Source organism: Ceratotherium simum, chromosome 11 (genome assembly GCF_057802395.1).
Source record: "Ceratotherium simum simum isolate JZ-2026a chromosome 11, ASM5780239v1, whole genome shotgun sequence".
Taxonomy (NCBI): Eukaryota; Metazoa; Chordata; class Mammalia; order Perissodactyla; family Rhinocerotidae; genus Ceratotherium; species Ceratotherium simum.
The window spans coordinates 48,172,501-48,198,151 of record NC_141910.1 but is presented as its reverse complement, the minus strand read 5'-3'; the positions used below and the strand labels follow the sequence as shown (position 1 = coordinate 48,198,151).

Below are 25,651 nucleotides of genomic sequence, written 5' to 3'. Positions count from 1 at the left end.
CACTGAATTCCTTGGCCCAGAACAGTGCAAAGTAGGGACTTCATGTGTATTTGTTAATGAGTGAGTTAATGAATGGGTATATAAAGACGGCAAGAAATGGAGGTAGGTCTTGATTAGGGACAAATACATGAAATTGTAAAATTTAGTAAGAGGGGACTTGTGTGCTTCTTGATCATGATCATGGTAATATGAATATATCATTTAAAATGGCATATCATTTAAAAATAATTGTACACTGTAAATGTATGACAAATACGCAAAGCTTGGTCTTCAGAGCTAGAAAGACTGCTCTGGCTATATCTTTCTTCAATGGGGACAAAATACGGTTGCGAGACTGGAGATGCTGTGTGTAGAACACCTAGCAGAATTGCATAGAACAGCAGCATAGAACAATTGCTTCCTGTTCTCATTAGTGTTTTTCAGATAAAACTGAGAAGGAAACAGTTGTGTCCTAAGTCAGTGGTTCTCAACCAGGGTGATTTTGCCCCCCAAGGGACATTTGGTAGTGTCTGGAGACATGGTTGATTATCAGGACTTGAGAGGGTACTACTGGCATCTGTGACTAGAGGCCAGGGATGCTGCTAAATATCCTACAATGCACAGGGCAGGCTCCCACAATAAAAAACTACCTGGCACAAAGCATCAGTAGTGCTGAGGTTGAGAAACCCTGTCCTAGTCAGTCATGAAAGTATAACATTAAAATATTGAGCAAAATAAAAGTTTGTCACTGTATGTATCTTAAAATAGACAAGATATTACTTACAGATAAAGCCTGTTAATGTGTAACAAATGAATTTTTTCGATTCTTGATACTTTGGCTACCAACCTAAGTTAGTTTTCTTAGTTTCTGTCAAAATTGGGGATTCTTTTTGTCAATATATTTATATATCTTAAAAGGTTATTTGCTCTCCAGACGCTAGAATAAGAATATAGCCGGTGAATCATTGCTGAGCTCAGGAAACACTATTATTTGATACAGTTACAGCTGCCACAGAAGACTGAACTATTAACTTGTTAATAGTTGATCCAAATACATTTGATTAATTTGCTGATATTGATTGACATGAAACTTGATGACATTATCTGCTTCGTATGCACTTAATCTGCATTCTAAATCTGATAAATTTTTTTACTTTAAAATGAGATTTCTATTTCCTGTGGAAGAATATTGTGGATTTTTGAGGCAAGAGAAGAGAGTTGGAAAATTTGGGTAATTCCATTGTTTCATTTGCCTTCTCATTTAGACATTGTGCAATGTATCATGTTTGAGTAATTGTATGGAGTAGAAAAGACTTCGAAGATATTCTTTGTGTTTATTATCATTGGCTTGGAAGTTGACCCTTTTTCCTGGACATTTCATAACACATCAGTTACTTGCTTGGTAGGATAACAGGTGTTGCCTTTGGTGGTCTGATGTTCCCCCAAAGGGGTTCTGATGTTTGCTGAATCTGTTTTCACGCTTGTAACATTGTACTCAACTCCCAGGTGCTGTCTCAAATATAGTTTTTTATGGTGAAAATTGATGGAACTTACTGAGTGCTTAGTTTGTAACAGGTACGGTGCTAAATGCTCTTCATGAATTACCCATTTTATTCTCATCACAATGCCATAAGGTAGCTACTATTCGGATTCCCGTTTTGGAAATAAGGAAACTGAGGCAGGGTTAAGTGACTTGTCCACAGTCGTATAACTAGAGGGTGGTGGGGCCAGAATAGGTCGTTACCCTCCTGCTGATCTTTGCTGTCTTCACAGGAAGGGTTGAGGTGGTGGTAGCATTTTGGGAGAATACAGAGATCTCTGACCTTAAATCTAGATTCCAGCAATAGTCAAACGTCAGTGAAGTATAACTCAACATCATTTCTCCTAGCTCTGCAAGTAGAGGGAAGGCACTTGCTGGTAGAAGAAACGGGGTTTAAAAAGGATTATCTCATGAAGTCATTTTTCCCTCTTTTACTAGCAGTTGGGGCAGAATCTGGAAGTATAGACTTGCAGTAACAGGTGTGACCTGAGGAGAAGCTGCTTGAGTCAGGCGTGGCTTCCTCAGTCTAGACAGACCTCTGCATGCCACGCAGCGCTCTAGTTGTGCCTAACAACTGTCTAGGATTGCTGCGCCTCTGGGTAGCAGCACTTTTATGGAGGAAGCTGTAGGAGTCGAGGTTTCTTCTGTTCTGTGTGTGTGTGTGTGTGTGTGTGTGTGTGTGTGTGTGCATGCATGTCTCCCATTGGCTGTGATGGGGAAGGTATGGTCTCCTCCCCTGGGCACTTGGTGTATGCCTCATAGAACTTGAGTCCCATGGGACTGTAACTAGTTAATTCTTCCTTGTTTACTCGGGTCTGTGAACTCCTTAAAGATAGACACTGTGAACAAACCTTCTGTGTTCTAGGTGCTGTCTCACTGATGAGGAAACTGAGCTTAGAGGGTTTAGTGACTGCCCGAGGTGACTTAGCCAGTGAGTGGAAGAGCTGGGATTCCTACACAGGATTGTCTGATGTCAACATCTGTGCCCTCTCCACCACTTCTTCACCTTTTTTATCTTTGCATCTTTGGCACATGGTAGTTAATAAATGTTAGTTGAATGAATGAATGAATGTTCCTGTGAACGCTTCTAGGTGGAAGCTAATAATTGTCTTTACCTGAATATAATGCAGGTTTGCAAAATATATAAGAATAGTGACAAGAAAGAGCCCCAGGTTTTCGACCCTCACTGGTCATCAGAAGGAAGCCCCGTGTTCTCAGGGTCTCTTCCCCGTTTGTGTCTCCCAGGTCCGGATTTCCCAGTCTTCAGTCCCGTTTCAGAATCTGCTTTGGGAGCCCTTCCAAGGAAAGCTTTCCAAACTTTCCTTGAGACTGTTTGCGATTTTTCGTTCTGACACTCCCTGATTGGGCTTCCCTGTTGCCCTGGGAGGGGAAGTCCTCACCTCACCCCCAGGAACCACACCAGCCGGGCGTGCACCTCTAGCGGTGTGACTGTGGAGAGGGGTTGGCCTTGTGGCTCTGAAGTTTCTGATCTATAATGTGAGGGACTTGAAGTAGTAGGTAATCTACTTCCATAGTTCTTCACCAGTTTTTTAAAATTATTGACCTCTTTAAGAATATGCTAAAAACACACACAATTGGTCACACAATTCTAAGAGACTCAGAGACTCCCCTCACCCAAAGTCTGTCCATCTGCCTTTTATGCCATGCAAAGGATCTATTCTTTATTGGGTTCTCTCCATCTCTGACAGTGTTTGACATGCCGTGATAACTTTTTTTTTAATTAGCAAGTTTATGGAAAAGATAGTCTTTTATTAGGACTTGTAAAATTCACAAATCTTTCAGCCTGGGCTTTAAAGAAAAAAAAATTAGAATTATGGTGTAGGCCCCTATCAAATAGATGTTGACAACTCTGGACTTGAAGACTTCTGGATTATTCCTTCTGACTTTTTACTCCATGCTCTCATCATCTATATTATGTACAAACGATGGGATAAATGTGTTTTCCTTGGAAGAATAAGCAGTGGAGGGATGTTTCATAGGTGGAGTTTTAGCCTTAGAGGGAACATCAGTAATTTATCTTCAGTTTTTGTTTAAATATTTAATGCATGAAGTATTTGAGGAGCTCCTGGGTTCCACAGAAAAACTTGAAATCCTCTTTCGCCATTGCTCTTGACCTCTGCACATAGTATCTACCCCCTGAGTGTTCCCATTCCCATGACCCTAGACTCTCTGAAACTCTTCTCATCCCTACCCTCCTTCCTAGACCTGTTTTCTGCCAGTATATTCTGTTCTTTCTTGTATAAATCCCACTCGCCTGTACGGGGCTGCTTCAGAGTCCTGGGCTCCTTCCTCTTACGGGAAAGGTTTCAATCACTTCTCATTTCATATATTTTCTTTCATTCCTGTTATGGGTGGAGGGCAGGAAACCTAAGGGGTAAGAGAAAGAGATCACCCCACAGAGCAGCCAAAGAATTAGAAGACCTTGTAGTACCCACACTCCCTCTAGCAGATACTCTCTAAAGTGGAACATAACTTTCAACAAACTAGTGTTTTGTTCATAACATTCTAACCAGTCCCTCATATATTTGAATCAAACTTTTGTTTCACTTGCATGTATTTTCAGAGGGAAATAAGTGAGCAAAATCAAATATTTGGTTTACAGCAGTTAAGATGGTGAAATGCAAACGTTTTTGGCTTGTGCCTCTTTCCCTCCATATTCTTCTCCTGCTCTCCCTCCCCTTCAGTGAGATAGCCTGTTGCTCAAGGATTCTAATGGGATTTTATTTACTGCCTGGTGGAAACAGTTTAAAAAAAAAAAAAAAAGTCAGTTAGAACAATCCAAGCATTTTGAAACAGTTTCTTGGCAGATTTTTTTTTTTTGGCAGCTAAGATAGGCCTGCTCAAAATATTTCTGTAAAAATGTTTTACCTTTGTGGGCTCTGCGTTTGCCAGTGTAAATTTTTCCAAATTGTTCTCTTGATTTCATTCTTAAGAACTCAGGCAACTGGTGTATATATATATATACACACATGCACACGCACTCTCTCTCTCTCTTGTTCTTTTAGGTCAAAAATGCAGTTATTTCTGTTGAGAAATGACTGTGAAGCTACAGTTATCAGAAGCCGACTAATTGAACTCCGTAGAAGACAGCTAGTGTAGGAATATAAAGTAATAATGCTGCTGCTCCTGCTGATCTCATAGCAGTTGCCTTGGCATTTATGGGAAATCTCATAGAAATGAGGAAATCACTTTATTTTTTCTTCATATTTCAGCAAATTAGGTCTTAGAACTTAGCATTTCCTGGGTCCCACATGGGTAGTTTAATGTGGAACTGAAAGAGATGAAAAGAGATTTTAACAGAATAAATGGTCTCTGGCAATAAAGGCGGGTTAATAACGTTAGCTAATGATATACAACTTTCAATGGGGCTTTTATAGTCCTTCATATTTGCGAACTGTTTGCAATTATTTTTATTAATAATTCTACAAGACAGCTCTTTTGGAAAAAGTTTACTTTGCTGTCTCTATTCTTTAAAGACATGAGAAGGGTAATGCCCAATCTGCCAGGCAGGGAGAGTAAAGATTTAGGGGTTTTGTTTGTTTCCTTCTTCCTTTAATACTTTTACTTCTGTTGTATCTTTCATATTTTTTAAATTTTTTTGCTGAATCTAGGAGAAATAGTATAAGATATTGGAATGAGCAGTTGGCTCTAGACTTGTTTCTGCTGTTATTGACAGTTACTTGATTTTTTTGATCTTTGAGTAAATTACTTAAATCCTCCGGCCCTCAGTTTCCCCATCTGTAGAATGACGTGATTGCACTTGATGATATCCAAGTCTCTCTTAGGTGTCTGAACATGGCTTTTCATCAATGAGGTTATAACTGGCCTCCTTGCTGACTGTAGAATGCCAGGCCGTTATCACATGAATTGCAGATTAAGTCTGGGGAATTACATAAAGCCTTTTACTTGAATTGGCTTGCGGTGCTCAGTGAGTACCACATAATGATGCTGTTTTATTGTTCAATGAGTTAGATCTTACAAATTCCTCAGTTGCCAGAAATGTGATGAATCCTGCTGGCCTTGGCACATAGACTGCTTTCATGAGTTGCATTGCACATGATAATAAACCCCATGGTTTTCTGAGCCAGTGTACAAGGTAATGCTATCTTCCAAATGAAGAAAAAGAAAACTACATCTACCTGTTTCTCTAAAGAGGACATATTTTTCTCTGCTTTAAAAATAATTCCATTACCAAATGTAAGCATGCATAATGTGTGGTAATGTCCAAATTTATACCCTATGCTTTTTTGTGTAAACAGGTAGTTGCTATGAAACTGAAAACTAAGATCTTGACTATTCCTTAGGTATTATTAACAAGGACAGTTTCTATTCTGTGCTTTTTAAAAACAAATATATATAAATATCAATGTAGAATAATAGTGATCTTGAAAGAAGGAAACATGTTTTTCAAATATAGATGGGTAAGGTTTTTATTCTGGCAATGCCAATAGCAGCAAACTTTTATCAGATTAACCTTCACTGCAGATAACAATTATAAACTCTGGACGAAATATAAAAGCAACTGTTTGAAGTCAATGGAGAGCAACTGAAAACAGACAGAAATTGGAGGGGAGCTGATTCTTGAAAGAAGTGAATTGTGCTGGATAAAGTTAATATTTATGTATTTTGTTTTGTTTTTGCCTAATGGCATTCCCCAATCTGTCCGGAGTGGGGTGGCTGGAGTTAGAGCAAAAAGCGGCAGTCACTGGCTTGAAGAGTTAGGAGATGAATGGCATTTGTAGCTGCCAGAGTGACTAGAAAGTGATGGGGGACATCCAGGAAAAAAGCAACCCCCTACATCTGTATACATCTGCCCAAATTCTTGACTGATCTGTGAGGAGACGCCAAACTTCCCAGTGAAAAGCAACAGCTGGAAAGCTGAAAGAACTGAGCAGTTCCAGCCACTGTGCAACATAAGGAAAATAGAATCGGAGTCTGAGTCTAGCCAAATAACTGTCTGGTGGAACAAAACAATCAACGTTCTTCAGAAAAAGATACAGAGTCTCTATGACATAATATTTGTAATATCCTTTTCATAATAACAATCATGAGAAGAAAAGGAAGTATGACTCATAGTCAAGAGAAGAAGTAGTCAATAGAAAACAACCCCAAGATGACTGAGATGTTAGGATTAGTGCACAAGGACTTTAAAAGCAGCTATTATAAATATGCATGACTTAAAATATGGTCATAATGAAACAACAGATGGGGAATTTTGATAGAAAAATAGAAAACAAAAAATAATGGAAGTAAGATAGGATAAGTAAACTTGAAGATAGTTCAGTAGAAATTACTCCACAGAGAATAAAGAGAAAAATTGTTCAAGAAAAATGTAAAAAAGTCTTGGTGCCATTGGGATAATGTCAAATAATTTAATATATATGTAATTGTGGTCTCAGAAGGCAAGAAGAGAGAATGTGGCAGGAAAAAATGTTTCAAGAAATAATGGCCACAGTTTCCCAGGTTAGGTGAAGAATACAAACTTGCAGATGAAAGAAGCTCAGCAAACCTCAAGTAACATGAATACAAAGAAGACCACACCTCGGTGCTTCATAGTAAAACAGCTAAAAATCAAAGATAAAGAGAAGATCTTTAAAGCAGCAGTGTAAAAAGATACATTGTATACAGTGGAACAGTGATATAAATGATGGGTCACTTCTCATCAGGAACAAAGGAGGTTATAAAATGGTGAAACGTTTTTAAAAACTACTTTGTAAACTTTGTAAAGATAGCTAAAGAAACAAGCTATCTACTTGGAATTGCATGTCCAAAGAGAAATCCTTCAAAAACCGAAGGTGAGTTGGGGCTGGCCCGGTGGCGTAGCGGTTAAATAAGTGTGCTGCGCTTTGGTGGCCCGGGGTTCGCAGGTTCAGATCCGGGGCACAGACTGATGTACTGCTTGTCAAGCCATGCTGTGGTGGCATCCCATATAAAGTGGAGGAAGATGGGCACAGATGTTAGCCCAGGGCCAATCTTCCTCAGCAAAAAGAGGAGGATTGGCAGCAGATGTTAGCTCAGGGCTAATCTTCCTCACACACAAAAAAACAAGGTGAAATAAAATACTTTCATAAAAATGAAAATGGAGACAATTTTTTTTGTGTGTGTGTGTAAGGAAGATCAGCCCTGAGCTAACATCTGCCGATTCTCCTCTTTTTTTGCTGAGGAAGACTGGCCCTGGGCTGACATCCGTGCCCATCTTCCTCCACTTTATATGGGTCGCAGCCACAGCGTGGCTTGCCAAGGGGTGCGTCGGTGTGCGCCCGGGATCCGAACCGGCGAACTCCGGGCCGCGGCAGTGGAGCACACGCACTTAACCGCTTGTGCCACTGGGCTGGCCCCTGGAGACAATTTTTTGTAGAAGATCTGTAAAACAAGAAATTCTGAAGGAAGTTCTTCAAGTTTAAGGGAAATGACACCAGATGGGATCTTAGTATAATAGAGTAGCGTGGGATTTATAACATATTTAGAGGAAATATATATAAAAATATAAAAACTTAAGAATTTTACAAGTGCTGTAGAGATTTCAAGGAGAGGGTGATCTGTGAAACTGTTATTGTTCTTGCAAGAAGGACAAAAGGGTCATTGATGGCAATTTTCTGGTGCTTTGTAGTTTTTGGAGTTTCTTTTAATGTGTAGTCCATTCACAGAATCATTCTCACAGGATGGGGAGAAAGTGTTTAGTAGATGCTGTGAAAATCAGATTGCAGGAGAAAGGAAAGGAAGTGGTGGTGGTAGTGAGTAGGTCTATCACACGTTAAAGGGATAGCTGGAGTGGCAGGAGCAAGCCAAGATTTTTTTTTGTTTTTTTAATTTTTATTTTTTGACTTCTGAGAGATCCTTCTTTTATAACTTCGTGACTCTGATAGGGTAGAAGGGGTGGGGATGGAGAGGAGAAGAAGGCGCTGGCAACCCAGGTCTAGTAAAAATAATGGCCAGAGCCATTGTTGTCACAATGCCTAGTAGAACCAATGGCCAGAGCCAATCTATATGGCTATAGATTCAATAGACTCATAATTCTGTAGACTCTATAGGTATAGAATCATAATTCTATAGAATCTATAGTTAACTAGGTGATCAAAACTTTCCTGAAGGAGTTTTGTTGTTAAAAATTACCCTGCTTAAGGGCTGGCCCAGCGTCATAGTGGTTAAGTTTGCGTGCTCTGCTTTGGTGACCCGGGTTCCTAGGTTTGCATCCCCAGGTGCAGAGCTACACCACTCATCAGCCATGCTGTGACGGTGACCCACATACAAAGTAGAGGAAGATTGGCACAGATGTTAGCTCAGGGCTAATCTTCCTCAAGCAAAAAAAAAAAAAAACAGGAAGATTGGCAACAGATGTTAGCTCAGGGTGACTATTCCTCAGGAAAAAAAAAATTACCCTGCTTAAATGTATCCACCGTGGTCTCCAAATATTTTGATTGCACACCTATATCAGCAAAAATGTCTTATGCACTGTATATATGTAGTGCATGAACTATCGAGCTAATATATTATGAATGTTATAAAACATTCTCAAAAATAGAAGATAAAAAAGGTGGCATAAAATACAAATGAACATAAAAGTGGGATATATGAGATGCTGGTATTTTCTTGATTACAGCATTATATTTTGTACTTTTTGGGTATGGTACTTAGTTTGAAGACCACTGTGGTGACAATAAAATAGAATATACTGGATTTATTATTTTGTTTCTGATTATTTGTCTATACTTCTATTTATGAAATACACAAAATTTTACACAGTGGGAATAATATATACTTTTAAAAAATAATAGACGTGTTCAAAATTATATTGAATTTTGCTTTCTAGCTTCTGTCATTCCTCCCCACTTTAACTGCACTGTTCCCCTTCACAAATAACTAACATTAATAAGTTGGTGGATAGCCTCTGTTTTTCTCATGTCCGTATAATCATATATAGCTTTTTTATTGCCTAATAAACAATAGAGACATAGTATATAAATGTTTCTGCATCTTGATCTTCTCACTTAAAATAGGTCATAGAAATTCCTCCATAATATAGATGCAACTCATTTTTAATGGTTATATAACATTCCATGTGGTAAATGTGCTAATTTATTGAACTATTCTTCTGTTAATGGGCATTCAGTTTGTTTCCAGTATATTTTTTTTTCTATTATAAACAGTGATTCTTTAAACATGCGAAATATATATCCTTATATCCTTACATATTGAGTTTTTGTTTAAAGTAAATTATGAAGAATTTGATTACTAAGTCAATGACTATGTTTATTTTGAATTTAAGTTTTTCTAGATTGACTTTCAAATTCTGTTACAGCTCATATTTCTACCAGTGATGCCTAAGAGTATCTTCCTTCTCCCACTTTATATCCTTGTCAGCAATAGTTCTGTCTTTTTTTTTTTTCTTTCACTCCAATTTTGGTAATTTGAAAAAAATTAGCAAAGCGGGTGTCAAATGCAATCTGAAGTTTGCATTACTGGTGAGATTGGAATGTCATAGTGTTCTGAATTTGCTCTTCAGTAAATTGCTTATTCATGTCCTTTGTCCGTTTTCCTGTTGGGTTTTGTTTGTTCGTGTTGGTTTACCTATTTATTTGGTTAATTTGTAAGAGACCTCTATATCTAATACCCTTATTTTTTCATGTGCATGACAGATATCTTTTCTAATCTTATCTATTAACTTTATTTATGGTATCTTTTTATACACAAATCACTTTTATTTCCTAAATTCCATATCATTTTTCCCAAAGTCAAATTTGAATTACTTGCTTAGAAATTCTAATGCAAAATAGGGCAATTACTCTGAGAGCAAAGCTCTCCTAGTGTATATGGAATCTGGAGAGGCACTGCCTTTACCACATACTCTGAATAGACTTACCAAGCTGGGGCTTAAATTGGGCACATATCCAACTGAAGTTTGTTATGAGCCCTATCCTCTTAGTATGGGACTATCTTCTATAGCAAGATTTACTTGTCCGATTTTGCTGCGTCTCATATAGTTTTGTACTCATTGTCCTTCGGACATATTGAAATAAGCCATATTTTTTCACCAGGTATATTGGCTTTAGAAAAAAACCTAATATTTCCAGCAGCGTAGATCTCTCAGGTCCTGCCGGGCAGTGGATATTTTGTTTCAGCTGGATCAAGCCCTAAAAGAGGATTGGAACAGATGTTTGAATTTGGTTAAATGCTTTCAATATTTATTACTTAGGTGACCTAGTTTAGCAGCAATTGTAATAGAAAAAACAAGGCCATTTGGGAAAAACAGAGTTTTATTGCATTCACCCTAAAAATTGAAAGAATTTTCCCTTTTATTTTATTTAGCTTGAATATGGGAAAATAAAACCCCAAGAGATTCTCTTCCTACTTTGAACAAATATCTACATGTATATGATATTAAAAAAATACTTCCCATATGAAATATTTTTTGAAGTGATTAGAGAACAGTTTTGGAGCTGCAGTTCTTGATGTGCTTATAACTGAATTCAGAGCTGGGAGTCTTGGAAGGTTGTCAGAGCCTTATAGTCCGACACTTTGTAAATGAGGAAACTGAGACTTAGAGGACTTGGGTGTTTGGTCCATGGCTTGCAGAAATTCACTGGCACAGGCAAAAGTACGATGTGAATTTCCCCAATCCGATTCAGTGCTGTTGAGCCTTCCTTCATCTTGAGCATTGTGGATGCTCTGTCCTGGAGAAGTGAGCTCTTGAATCCTTGTATCCGTTGTACCCATCCTGGACTCTCTCTAGATGCGTATCACAGAGCTCAGTGTAAGAAAGGTGCTGGCTAGGAAGAGGGAAATGGTGAAAGAACTGCTTGTCTGACTCGTTCCCACTGTCTTGTCCATTCTTCCAGGTTTACAGGTAATGAGAGGGAGTGTATAAAGTTAGCATCCAAAATAAAAAACCATGAATGTCTCGTCCTGCTGCCATTAGGGTCAGTGATGGAGAGTTGACTAGAAAATTCATACAAATACAGTTGCTACACAATGCTGTGGGAGAAGAATTTGGAGAATGAGCAAAGTTAGGTATGGAAGGCTTCCAGGCAAGTAGATAGAGGTTATTTCCCACATCCGGCGAACCAGACGTTAATTTCTCACAGTGCTGTAAGGAGAGGGTTGCTGGAGAATATAACATATTACAGCTGCAGAGACTGAAATCTTATAATGTGGTTCAGGGAGTGGCTACCAAAGTGAAGAGTGTTAGACAGCAGGAGGAAAAAGGTTGATGTGATAATATGGGGGATAGAACCATATACCCGGCTATTATTGTAGAATTGACATCTTAAACAGTTGTCCAAAAGGGGACAGAATTTATTTGGAATTGGCTGAGATGAACAATCTTACACTGTATCATCCAGAAATACTGAAAACTGGGGGGCAGGGGGTCAGAAACCTGCCTTTCCCCTCTGTCTTTCACTGCAGTTTGGTGTGTGTTAGATTTTTTAAAGGAATCTGGGGTCTTTTTTATGTAGATTTTTAAAATTGTGGTAAAACATATATAATGTAAACTTTGCCCTTTTACCATTTTAAGTGTACAATTTGTTAGCATCAATTACGTTCACACTGTTGTGTAACCATCACCACTGTCTGTTTCGAAAACTTTTTCATCACCCCAAACAAAAACTCTGTACCTATTAAACAATAACTCCCCCCCCCCACCCCCCGCCCAGGTCTCTGGTAACCTCCATTCTACTTTCTGTCTCTATAAATTTGCCTATTCTGGGTACTCCATATAAGTGGAATTGTGTAAAATATGTCCTTTTTATATGGCTTATTTCATTTAGTGTAATATTTTCAAGGTTCATCTGTGTTGTTGCATGTGTCAGAACTTCATTTCTCTTTATAGTTGAAAAATATTCCCTTGTATGCATATATCACAATTTGTTTATCCATTTGTCTGTCGAAGGACACACCTTGGGTTTTTTCTACCTTTGGGCAATTATGAATGATGCTGCAATGAACATTGGTGTACAAGTATTTGTTTGAGTACCTGTGTACCTGGGAGTGGAATTGCTGCATCATATAATAATTCTATGTTTAGCTGTTTGAGGAACTGCCAAACTATATTCCACAGTGCTATGGTGCTAGGTTCCTTGACTCGATTGCAATCTCAGAGGGCTTTCCTTGGGAAGTGTAACAGTATAAACAACTGACCCTGGGTTGCTGAATGGGACTATCAATTCTGAACTCACTGTTTTACAAATAACCTTAGTTTGTTTGATTGTTGGTTGGTTTTTTTTTTTTTTTTTTTGTGAGGAAGATCAGCCCTGAGCTAACATCCATGCCAATCTTCCTCTTGTCGCTGAGGAAGACCGGCCCTGAGCTAACATCTATTGCCAATCCTCCTCCTTTTTTTTTTTTACCTTTTTCTGCTCAAGGCCCCAGTAGATAGTTGTATGTCACAGTTGCACATCCTTCTAGTTGCTGTATCTGGGACGCGGCCTCAGCATGGCCGGACAAGCGGTGTGTCAGTGCGTGCCCGGGATCTGAACCCGGGCCGCCAGTAGCAGAGCGCGCACACTTAACCACGTTTGTAAAGCTTTGAAACAAGTGTTGCTTTTCTCGTAACTATATGTTTGGGCAGTCTCTGAATATGAACTGGAATATTATCAGAGGGGTGAAGTTCTGTTTTTGTTCTCTTTCCTTCATTGGTGGAGGGGAGTGAAAGAGTCTAACACCCTTGTGTGTTCATCAGGTATTGTCCTAGGTATTTGCACACAGTTTTAAGAAATCACGTTTTGTGTTTATCTTTATGCTAACTTGGTGAGGTGGCTCTCGTTACCCTTACATTACAGGGAGGAAATTGAGGTGGTTCCTCCATCCTTCCCATGGTAGGTGGTGGAGTTAGGAGCTGGTTCCTAGAATTTGATGAAAAAGCCTTGCAATTGGCACTTCCCCAATAGGGTAGAGCCTTAATTATTGTTTAAATTTTGGAATTTTCTTGGATTGTTTTTAGATTTTCCCCGGCCTCTAAGTTTAGATAAATAGGAGATGGCTGCAATTCCTTTTTAATTTGTGTTCAGGGACGCTGTCCCAAGTAACCGAATGTAGCAGCTCATTTTTGACAAAGCTAAGGACTTTACTGACAATATTTCCTTCCATAGTTACTTGCTAAGTAACGTAGTTCTAAGTTTTGATGATTTTAGTCTTCTGTGTTTTGCAGGGCTTTTGAATAGTGACCTCATCCTTTGCAGATAGGCTAGCTGCCTCATTAACATGTAGCTTTGATAATTAAAAACAGAAGAAAAGAGAGGATGTGCATTGCTGAAATATGTGTCTTTCATTCTTTTTTTCCTCTCTTGGTATCTTACACATATATAATGTTTTCTGCTTTTCAACGTACTTGTAAATAAATGGTCTTGTTTGATACAAGTTTGAAGAATTATAAAAGATAATTTCATATGTCTATATTTTGTAAACCTTTATGGAATAGTTTAAACATATAAAGAAATAGAGAAAACAGTGTAAAGAAACAAAGTATCCATTCACCAGCTGTCATAATTATCAACTCATAGCCAATTGTTTCATTTATACTCCTACCCATTCCCCCCGATTATTTTGCAGCCAATCCATAAATACTTCAGCATATATCTGTAAAAGATAAGGTCTGTTAATAGCCTCAAGACCATTATCCCACCTAAAACAATGATAATTACTTAATATCATTAAAAATTCAGGTATCTAAATTTCCCTGAATGTTTCATAAATTTTTAAGTTTGTTTGTTCAAATTGGGATCCAAAATAATGTTCATCTATTACAACAGGTTCTTATGTCCCTTAAATCCCTTTTAACCTGTGAGTCCCACTCCCTGCTTTTTTTCCTTGAAATTTCATTGAAGAACCTGTAGATTTTGCTGATTGCACCTCTCTGATATTAACGTGTACTCTGCCCCTTGAAATTCCTCTAAAAGGTATATAGATCTAGAGCCTTGATCAGATTAAGGTTTGATTTTTTTTTTTTTTTGAGGGGTGAGGAAGATTGGCCCTGAGCTAAGATCTGTGCCCATCTTCCTCTATTTCGTGTATGGGATGCCGCTACAACATGGCTTGAGGAGTGGTGAGTAGGTCCCTGCCTGGGATCCAAACCTGCAAACCCCGGGCTGCCGAAGCAGAATGCGTGAACTTAACCACTATGCCACCATGCTGGCCCCAGGCTTGATAAGGGGCACGTTTCTCTTTTTGTGATGTTAGCAGCCACTGATGATCACTGGCTACGTTTCATTAGTGGTTGCCAATGAGGGTGTTTTATTTCTATCATTCCTTCTCTTTTTGCTGGAAAAATTTTCCAAACAGAAACTTCTTTCCTCAATTATTTGGTTGAGGTTCAGTCTGTATAAAGAAAGTAGTAGGGTATTTTAGTCTTCTCCAGAGAAACAGAACCAATGGCATGTGTGTATTTATAATAGATATTTATTATGAGGAATTGGCTCATGCAATTATAGGAGCTAGTGAGTCCAGATCTGCAATGTGGCTCAGCAGGCAGAGACTCAGGAGAACCAATGGTGCAGGTAAAGTTCAAAGGCAGTCTGCTAGAGAGTTCCCTCTTAGGAAGGCCTTGAACTCTTGGTTGAGCCCACCCACATTATGGGGGGCAGTCTGCTTACGCAGAGTCTACCGATTTAAATGTTAATCTCCTCCAAATGTCCTCTCCAAGTTGACACATAAAATTAACCATCACATGAGGGTATAACATGTTTCATTCTTTTATTGACCAGTTTTCAGATAATGATTATCTAACATCCTCTAAAGGTGACTCATGAATTTTTTTTAAATGAATGGATGCATTTAAACGTATTAGAAATATTTCAATCTGTTGCATATTTGGTTATTATCAATGCTAAAATTGTTCCATCTTTGGCTAAAGGGGGCTTCTCCAATTGGTCCATTAGACCTTTTGACCTTCTAAGTCTATAGTCATGTCACTTTTCTCTTTCCTGAGATTGATAACTTGTGTCTTCTTTCTGGTTTTGTTTTTTTATCAGCCTAGCTAGAGATTTATCAGTTTTACTGATCTTCTCAAACAGCTTTTGGTTTTACTGACTTTGCTGTATTTTTTCTAGTTCATTTCTGCTCTGATCTTTCTTTCATGTCTTCTGTTTTGGGTTTCATTTTCATTTTTTGTCTAGTTTCTTTATGTGGAGGCTGAGGTCATTGCTTGAGACTTTCTATTCTAATATAGGTATTTACACTACAGATGTACTCCTTGGGAGTGGTTTAGCAGCATCCCATAAATTTGGATAGGTCGTATTTTAATTTTTCAGTTCAAAATAATTTTTAATTTCCTTTTTGGTTTCTTCTATGATCCATTGGTTATTTTGAAGTGTGGCTTTTAGTTTATACTTGGAGGATTTTCCAGAGATCTTTGTTACTAATTTCTAATTTAATTCCACTGTGACCAGAGAATATTTTGTATGATGTTGTATGACTGAAATCCTTTAAATACTACAGAAACTTTTTATATGGCCCATAATATGGTCTACCTTGGTAAGTATTCTATATGCACTTGAAAAACATGCATTCTGCAGTTGTTGGGTGAAGTATTGAATGAATGTCAATTAGGTTAAGTTGGTTGATAGTGTTCAAGTCTTCTGTATCCTTACTGACTCTCTGTGTGCTTGTTCTGTCAATTTTTGAGAGAGGAGTATTGAAACTGCAACCATAACTCCAAAGTTATCTGTTTCTCAGGGCTTTTTTCTGTGTGTGTCAGGAAGATCAGCCCTGAGCTAACATTCATGCCAATCCTCCTCTTTTTGCTGAGGAAGACTGGTCCTGGGCTAACATGTGTGGCCATCTTCCCCCACTTTATATGGGATGCTGCCACAGCATGGCCTGACAAGTGGTGCATCAGTGAGCGCCCAGGATCCAAACCCGGGCCGCCGGCAGCGGAGCACGCACACTTAACTGCTACGCCATCGGGCCGGCCCCATTGTGGCTTTTTTTTTTAAACAATTTTTGCTTCACATATTTTGAAACTCTGTTATCAGGTGCAAAACTTTTTAGGATTCTTATGTTCCTTTGATGAATCAACCCTTTATCCTTATGAAATGGTCCTTTTTATCCTTGGTAATACTCTTTACTCTGAAATCTACTTTGCCTGTTATTAACATGGCCACTCCAGCTTTTTTCTGATTAGTGTTAACATGGTAAATCTCTGTTCATCCTTTTGCTTTTAGCCTATTTGTGTCTTTATATTTAAAGGGGGTTTATTTTGGGCTACGTGTAATTGGGTATTGCTTTCTATCCAGTCTGACAACCTGACTTTTAATTGAGTTGTTTAGACCATTTACGTTTTTTCAAGCAATTAATTTCAGCCTACTTCATTTTGTTTTTATCTCCTAAGTGTTATGATTATTAAACTTTCCAAGAAGGGGCCTTGTTCTCTCTGCTCCTTACAGTCTCCTATTCATTACAGCTCCTTTATTACATTTCCTCCTCCTCCAGGAACTTGAGATTAGATGGATTGGAGAATTCCTTGAATGTTTTCATATAGCAGTCGTGTCCAGAAGACTCTCTCCTAACTAGGGCTGTTGCAAGACATGGGGTGCCTCTGGGGGGCCAATTGCGTGACACTTTAGATTAGACATTTCTCTAGAGGAGAGGTTGAGGACTGTGTGGGGGATCATATGTACAGCACTCAGCCTTTCTCTGTTACCCCAGACAATTCATGTTTGGCCCTATGTGCATATGACCTTCTTAGCATAACCAAACCCATACAGTTGATTGGACTTGCCTTCCTTAGAAAGCAGTTTAGTGACTGGCCATCTGTTATTTTTCCACTATGTCTTCATGGCACACTCCCATCCCAATGCTAAGCAGTTTATCAACTGGTTCTCTCCAGCCTCATGTCGTACTGTTCTCGCGAGGAGTTCTAGTGAACATGATTTTTTTTTTTTTTTGCCATCCCATTACATTTTCAGTGATATTCCAGCTCCCCTTGTAGATTGCCACCTAGGCAGCTTGAGTAGAGGGCCACCTCCCTGGCCTAATGGGGCTTCCAACAGACACATTAGGAGGTTTACAGTTTTTACCTCCTGTTTCTCTAGAGTCGACATTCTTCTGTGCCTGGCCTCATTATTTCTGAAGCTTCTTCATTGCTACTCCCAGAGGCCGTTGGCTCTTGACTCATCTGTGTATTGTGATTGTTTAGTGATAGTAGCACATGTTTAGAGTAGGGCTTCTCAGCCTTGGCACTATTGACATTTTGGGCCAGATAATTCTTTGTGGAAGACTGTTCTGTACATTGTAGGATATTTAGTAGCATCCTTGGCTTCTACCCACTAGATGTGAGCACCTTAGCTCCAAGTCTTGACATTTGAAAATGTCTCCAGATGTTGCCACATGTCACTGAGGGACAAAAATCACTTCCAGCTAAGAAATACTGGTAAAAGAAAATAGGTTCCAAAACTCCTTCATTGTGTTCACCATGTTTATTAATGACAACAACCAGAGTTCCTTTAATTTCCATATCTTCCACCCGTCCCCAATTATTTATCCTCTTTATTTTTATTTTCTAAGTCTCTCTAGTCTTTTAAAGCTCATTTGAAGTCTAAGACAAGAATTTTTACTAGTCCCCTACATTTATATTTTCAGTGTAATCTTTTCTTTCCTCATGTTCTCATGACGTTGTGGTTGCTTGTTTCATTTTATTTCCACTGTGTTTATTCTGGCATCCTCCAGCTCTCCCTTATCCTGTTACTGGCAGTCTGTCTGTGCTGTCCTTCAGTCTCCTTATCAGCAGCCTGTTACCTCCTAATTCTTTTTTGGTCTGATAGATAATTCTGTATGAATGGGGTTCTGATGACAAATACTTGTCTCCCCTTACCTGTGTGTGCGTGAGTGAGAGAGACGCTTCCTTGTGACATCTTCCTAGTGATTTGTTTTTTCTTTGTCCTTCTCTTTGTGCATATTGTCCTTGAACTCCTCAGGAAGGAGGTTTTCTCCATCAAACGGTAGCTGGCATTTCTCCTTTACTCCAGCACACTCCTTTTTCCTTGAGCAGCATTCTCCCACACTTCTGAACAGCTTAGAATGCAAGTGGGGCAAATGTGATCACTTGAATTTTGTAGGGAGAACCTGGCCCTGAAAGACTGGAGGTGACTTCTCTGTGGCTGTCTCCTGCAGTCCTGTTGCTTCTCCTGGTTTTTCTTAGTCCTGATTATAAACCTGAGCATACTAATCGTAGGAAGAAGGGTTCGATGGTGTCAGACTGGCCTTCTGTGGGAAACATTTTATGGCCTGTTGGAGGGTCCCTTCTGTGACGTTCAAAGCCCTTTTCTTAAGTGGAAAGGGGATTGTGTTTTGCCAGATCCTCCCACTCACTCCACAGGTCAAATAATGGATTAGGTAGAAATATGGAAAAGTTTAGTCCATTCTTGTGCCTAAAATTGCCCCTCTGAGGGCAGCAGTGTAAACAGTGTGTGACTAATCTGACTTGTAAGGAAAGAAGTTTTATGCAATTGTTTCCCCTCTGCTTACAAAGATACGGGGGTTTCCACAGATTCAGGTCTTCGGGTGGCCAGCCATACCCCTAATCTGTGGCCTGTTTTCCTCCGTCTTTCTTTTCTGTGTGTCACCAGAATACCACCTATGGAGTGTGTCACCCTGTGCAGTCACACTTCTACTCCTGTCACCACCAAAACTGTGCTGCTGATGCTGCCAGTGACCTACTACCCAACCCAGTGGGTATAATTAGATATTATTTATTAATTATAATTTAATATTAATTATAAATTAAATATAATTTATTAATTATAATTTATTATAAATAAATTAGATTATTTCCCTGCTTTTTCTGCAGCAGTTTGCACGTGGTCCTTGGTCCTTTCCTCCGAGAAACTTTCTTCCATTTATCATTTTTGGACTTATGTTATAGTTTTTCTCCCCTTCTGATTTTTTTCTCCTGTTTTCTCTTTATGTCCCCACTATTAAGTGTGACTATCCTCCAAGACTGTGTGGTTCCATGTTCTTAAACTTTATGGCATCTGAAGAAGTTGGCCCCTCTTAGAACGTCACTGTTCCTAAACTCAGAGGCTTTCCCTGACTGCTCCCCAAAACTCTGCCCCTCATTTTTATCTCTAAAACCAACATCATTATCTTCCTCACAGACTGGTGCTTTCTTCCCGCTGTCATAACTTGGCATACCTCTTTGCTCTTTTCCCTGTGGAAGAACCAAAAATATCCTTCCAGTCATCCAGGCTTGAAATCTTCGTTATTGCTTGACTCCTTTTCTTTTTGTCCCCACCCCTGCCTCATTTAACCCTCATTAGTCCTTCTGGCAGTTACTTCCATCCAGCCATTTCTTAGTCTATTCCCTTGAGATGTTGTCTCAAAACTTCATGCCATAGGAGATGAAAATATAGCTTATATACTTTACCTCTTCTCCCCACCCTTCTTCTCAAAATCATTATTTCATATTCATAGTTTCTGTCTGCAAACTCCAACAGCACATTAAACCTCTATTTCTTCTGTCAGCTTGATCTATCAAGGTCATAAGCGTGATCTCATGACCCTATATTTTGTAAGATGAGGACAGTGGCCCTCCCAGTCTTTCCTCCACTTCTCCTCTTTCTCTTCCAGAATTTTCCAACCTCCTCCAGCTAATTCTGTACATTTATATCAACGAAGCTGGTAATCTGGGTTGTTTCTAACAGTTACAGCATTTGCAATATTATATCTGTGGACCTACCTTGCACTCAATGCAAGGCTAGGTATGGGGTGCTTGGGTTTCTCCCTCCGTATGTGTCCATTGCTGATATCTCTGGACTTCTTGAAGGAGAGTATTCCTAGCATCAAATTTGAATGGATTCTCACTTGTCCACTCCACCAATTGCAAATACCACCATATAGTCAAGTGTCTCCAAAAGCTCAATCTCCGTTCTCATGATTCCCTTTTTCCCCCTGGATCCTTCTTCTGGAGCTCCCTGTCTTCCTTGTTGCCCGGGAAGCTTCCTTTTATGAGAAACTGGTCTTTATACTAGGGAACCTGAAACGCCAGAATGAGAGGCCTTACTCTGGAGGAGTAAGTTTCGTGGTTCACCCCAGATAGTTACATTCTTTTGGAGAAGAATATTCATTTTTTCCCTGAGTGGGGTAGAAGTCTTGTTTCTGGATGTTCTCTTTGCTAGAGTTGGGGAGAACAATTGCCTTCATATATAGTCATGTGTCACTTAATGATGTGGATATGTTCTGAGAAATGCGTTGTTAGGTGATTTCATTGTTGTGAGAACATCACAGAGGGTACTTAAACAAACCTAGGTGGTGTAGCCTACTACACACCCAGGCTGTGTGGTACTAATCTTTATGGGACCACCATTGTATATGCAGTCTGTCATTAACCAAAGTGTTGTTATGCGGTATGTGACTATATAGACTTCTTTTAGTTAAGACATCAGTGTTCCGCCCTACTTCTCATTATCACCCTTTGCTTTACCTGGTTGCACCATCCAGAACCCCTCTGTGCTCTCATGGGAAGATTGCTTTGCCTGTGGCTATAATCTCTCAGAGTGATTCTCCACTGGTGCCCTTAAGCTACTGGCTGCAATCTGTTAGGGAGTCATGAAATCAATGTAGTGGTTCAAGACTGTCATTAACAAAAATAGATTACGGGAGGAAATATCAGTGTCTTACACATACTAAGGGTAAATATTGTTTTGTAAAACTTGTTTTAGTTATATAAAAACACAGACATATATGTAGATGTGTACTCGATCTCCATGTAAAATATACTTCTTACTGCAGTTGAGGTAAAAGAAGTTAGAAGAATTTTTAGGCCAAAGCTTCCTCCACACTGTTACAACAGTCAACATTTCTCAGTCCACTTTGAATCTCTTACAAATTTGTTGAAATATTTTTTGTGTGCTTATTAATGGATAGTATAATACATTTAATATCCTGTATGGCACAGGTACTGACCAATCAGAGATCCAGAAGTCTCCAGCTTGTCGAATGTCAACTCCTCATTTACGAGATTGAGGGGACGACTTGAAGAGCACATTGGAGGGCTAAGGAGGGGCACTAAGGGGCTTGGGACAGAGGCTGTTTATCAGAACAGAGTATTTCAAGGTTTTAATGACTAGTGTGGCTGTATTGTTGCATAATAGCCAAATATCAACACTGGATTTTTTTTTAAATTCCTTACCTATAATTTTAAGGGCATCTTTGGAGGAAGGGGAGAGATGAGTGTTCAAAAATCAATTTTGAACCAGAGGTCCTACAGTTTTCGTTTTTAATCTAATTTTCTTTTAAACATTTTAGTTTTCCCTTTTTTTAAGAAATTACAGTTATAATGCTATGACAAATCTGATGTTCAGTAGTGATAGTTAAGCCGTTTTTCTGGGAGGGGAGAAGAGAGGAGAAGATCCCCGTTGAAATCAGAGAGATTTTTCCTGAAGTACTTGGGTAACAAAAGGAGAAGAGTTAGAGGATATATCCTTGTAAGGCTGAGAGGTGGTCCAAAGTGGAAATACCTGTGATGAAATTAGAGAAAAATGTGGACGCCAACCGTGAAAGAGGAGGGGGGAAGAGAGAGTGGGACGGCGATTACGCTTAATAGATGCTGTGGAATGAGTGAGTGGACGGTTTCCTCTTCTTGCCCCAGGCGGTGTCACTGTCCGTGGCTTTGCTTCTTTCTCCATGGGGCTGTGATGCAAAGGGGCTTCGGTCTGTTCGTGTGTGTCTTTGTGAGCATGTGTGTTTACACCCTTGCATTGGAGAAAAAGGAAGGAGATGGAGGAAGGGGAAGTGCAGTTCTGGGTAGCTCCGTATTTCTAACTTGCAGAATGCTTATTCTGCAGTAAGAATTAACTACCATTACACTAGTAATTACTCATTACTTATTTCTTTAAGTTAGTGATGGCTGAGGGTTGTTACTCAAGTTCTAGACCTAGTACAGCTCAGTCTTATTTGTTTGTTCATTACATTTATGTTATGTTTAGGGAAAAGGAACCCATACAAACATACGTATGCCTTCAGCTCATTTCTTGCTGCCTCCCACTTCCTTGATGCTGAAGGGAGAGAAGGGAGGACCTCAGCTAGAAGGCAGACCCTACAGTCTCACCTATCTCGATAGGCAGTGGTTGGAGCAGGAATTAGTTGTAGCAGCCCCACGGTCTGCTGAATGCTGGCCTATCCTCTTCTGTACAGGGACGGGCCTGTACTTCTCTCAGCAGGTTTGAGCAGCATAGTGACAGGGTGAGAGCATAGCTGGAGAGCGAGTTGCCCCTGAGATGAGAAGGGCTCCTCCTTTCCATGAGACTGACAGAATAGACTTGTGGTTCTTATCAATCATTACCAGATGTGTCCAGCTGTTTCACTTTCTACTCCATCCCAACCAAACATACTTAGAGTTCAAACCAGCACTTACATCATCAAAACACAAGTGTTTACAATGTTAAGCCTTAGGCTTTTAGTAACTTAGGTCATTGGTTTAGTGACAGAGGGAGTGCCCTTCCATGGCATTGTGGCTGGGAAAATCTAGGCCCAGGATGGATTTTCCTAAGCGACTGCAGGGTTTAAAGTGGTAGATCTAGGCCACTGACTCGTTCTAAGGGAAGCACCCTTAATCCAGCCTCTTCTTTTCCTTTATCTCTCATGGATGCCTTGTCCCACAGAATAGCTCATTCACCAGGCCCAACTGGACTGAATTGAATAGGATGAGTTTATTCAGGATTCTTTTACTGCTTTTGATGAGACACTGTGTGGTGGTGTATTTACCACTTACCTTTCACACTGACCTGCTATGGTGTCATTTCTTGTTCAGATAGTCCCTCATTAGGGCCAGTATTTGGGGGTTGGCAGCACCTCATCAGTGTGAGTATGGCCCAATCAGCCATTTTCCTAACTTATAGTATTGTACTTTGGAAATACTTGGTTCGGTTTAAAGGGCTTTAATGTGTCACAGTTGATAAAATTCAAGATTATGCTGGAGAGCAGGTTTTCTTCCAAAGGCTCAGTTTGCTGCTAAAATGCTCTGTCCCAACAATTTTAGTAGCAACTTTGTATTTTCTGTAATTAGTTGGTATATCTTTATATTCTTTATTATTTATTAGTCTTACTTAGCTAATGATTTCAGTTCTGTCCCTCAAGGAATGATTGAATCTGGGTGAAGGCTTATCATTTTAAAGTATACATTACATACAGCAGAAGAGAACCGTCACAGAAGATAAAGGATTGGGCCAGGAGGGTGAGAACACGGTAATCATGTTCGGAAGTCCCCAGAGATCCTGACTCTGTTGTTGAACAGATAACGAGATCGTGATTTGTTGTTGTTGTTGTTATTCTTGTTAGGAACTAGTAATTATGAAACATTTAACCTGAATAGTACAGTTTGTATCATGAGATACAGCATAAAATATTTAAAAAATGTTAACGAGAATAAATTACATTCTTTCCCTATCATCATTTATATTTCAAAAGATAATTAAAATTATTTTTTCAGTTTTTGTATGTTCAAATTTTTACAAGTATTTTTTCTTAGCCCTGTGTGGCAGAGATTCTATGGTACAGAGTAGGAAAGTGAGGCTCAGAGAGGTTCAGCATCTTCCCTTCTAGTGTTAGGAAGGCCGCCCTGTACTGTACAGGCTCTAATTGTTTTCAGTTAATTTTGCTTATCTGATCAGGGTGGGAATTTCTTAACGTAATCCTCTTGTTTTCAATGCTACCCAATTATTTATCAGTATATATAAAATATACCTTTTTTATATACATACCTGTTCATGTATATGTCTTTGTCTTTTTCTCAAATATAAATGCTGTTGTTTTGCATGAAGGCTTATGGTAGCTGTGCTCTGAATCCACTGATAGAATCCATCTGTGATGGCCTATCTATCCTGGTACTTCTTGATAGACAGGCAGAGTTCGTTGTATGTTGGAGGTTTGCAAGGGTAAGCTGTTAGTTCCTTGGATGTCATGAATGGTCGGCTATAGTATTAGAAGGGAAAAATGAGCCTGGCGTGGAACTTATGCTGCTTCTAAGTTTAACTAATGTCTTATTCTTTCCTTCTTAGTTGACTTTTAAGTCCATTATTTATTTCTTTATCCTTACTTTGTTTCTTCCCAGAGTGACACCCCTTTCCTCACAAAATGTGATGATTCATCACGGCCAGACCCAGGAATATGTGCTCAAGCCCAAGTATTTTGCAGCCCAGAAGGTGATTTCAGGAGAGCAGTCCACGGAAGGCTCGTTCCCTTTAAGATATGGGCAGGATCAAGTGGCGGCGCCTTTTCAGTGTGAGTACCGTCCAGTCAATCATTTTTCTAAGTTACAGTATCATAGTTTGGAATCACTTTGTTCAGTTTAGATGGCTTTTGTGTGTCGTAGTAGATAAAATTCAAGAATCATTTTTAAAAAACCCACATTGGTTCCTAAAACAACCAGACAGCATGCACAGTTTCTTTATTCTGTGGCAAGGCAGCTTTCCGGGATGTTGGAAAAGAATCTGAAGTGACCTGCCTGCAAATGTGTTGCTGCAAGATGGCTCCATTTCCGAGACGTACTTGGTCTAATTTTAGATGCAGTTGTACGCCTGACATGTTTACATTGATAATATATTTTCTTTAGTAAGCTAGCCAGGATTCATTCCTTGTGAAACGTCTGAAATGTCCTGCATTACTCTCTGAGGTTCACCTACAGTGGATATTTTTATGTTATGAGGTCTGCTTTTTAGTATATCAGGCAGATGGCATGGCAGATTTTACTATGAATCTGTGAAGAGCTATTGTATCAGTGGCCAGCGTGGTTAATATCTCACTATGTGGGAAGCTCAAGAACAAGCCCTGGCTCAAAGGGTGGGGAATGTGATGATTTGTGGTTTAGGTATTACAGAGTGTCTGCTGGCAGCATCTGGAGCAAACGTTCTGGAGTGAGGCAGCAGACCACTCAAAGGCGGGAGCTAGACACGCGTGCTCGTTCCGGCGGCTTCCTGCTCTGTCTCACGTTGACTGATGGCCTGTGCCATAAGTAATGAAAGAGAATGCCAGCAGTGAGGTTGAAAAGGACTGTCTTTCACCACCCAGAGTAGTGCAAATAGCTGAGATAGAATTCGCACTACTGTTTGGCACTTCAGAAGTCTAGATACAGACTTGTGGATTTGATTGCCTGGGTCCACCTCCACCTCCCAGAATTGGTCACTA

At 39.5% G+C, this 25,651-nt stretch overlaps 1 protein-coding gene across 8 annotated transcripts in view; it reads left to right on the top strand.

Moving 5' to 3' along the window:
* Nucleotides 1–25,651, top strand: part of LTBP1 (latent transforming growth factor beta binding protein 1) — a 384,533-nt gene that overhangs the window by 107,410 nt on the left and 251,472 nt on the right. For all 8 annotated transcript variants that reach the window (XM_087436922.1, XM_087436919.1, XM_087436921.1 and 5 more), the window contains exon 4: nt 24,579–24,748. In XM_087436922.1, coding sequence (XP_087293048.1) covers nt 24,579–24,748 — 170 coding nt within the window. The remainder of the gene's footprint in view (nt 1–24,578; nt 24,749–25,651) is intronic.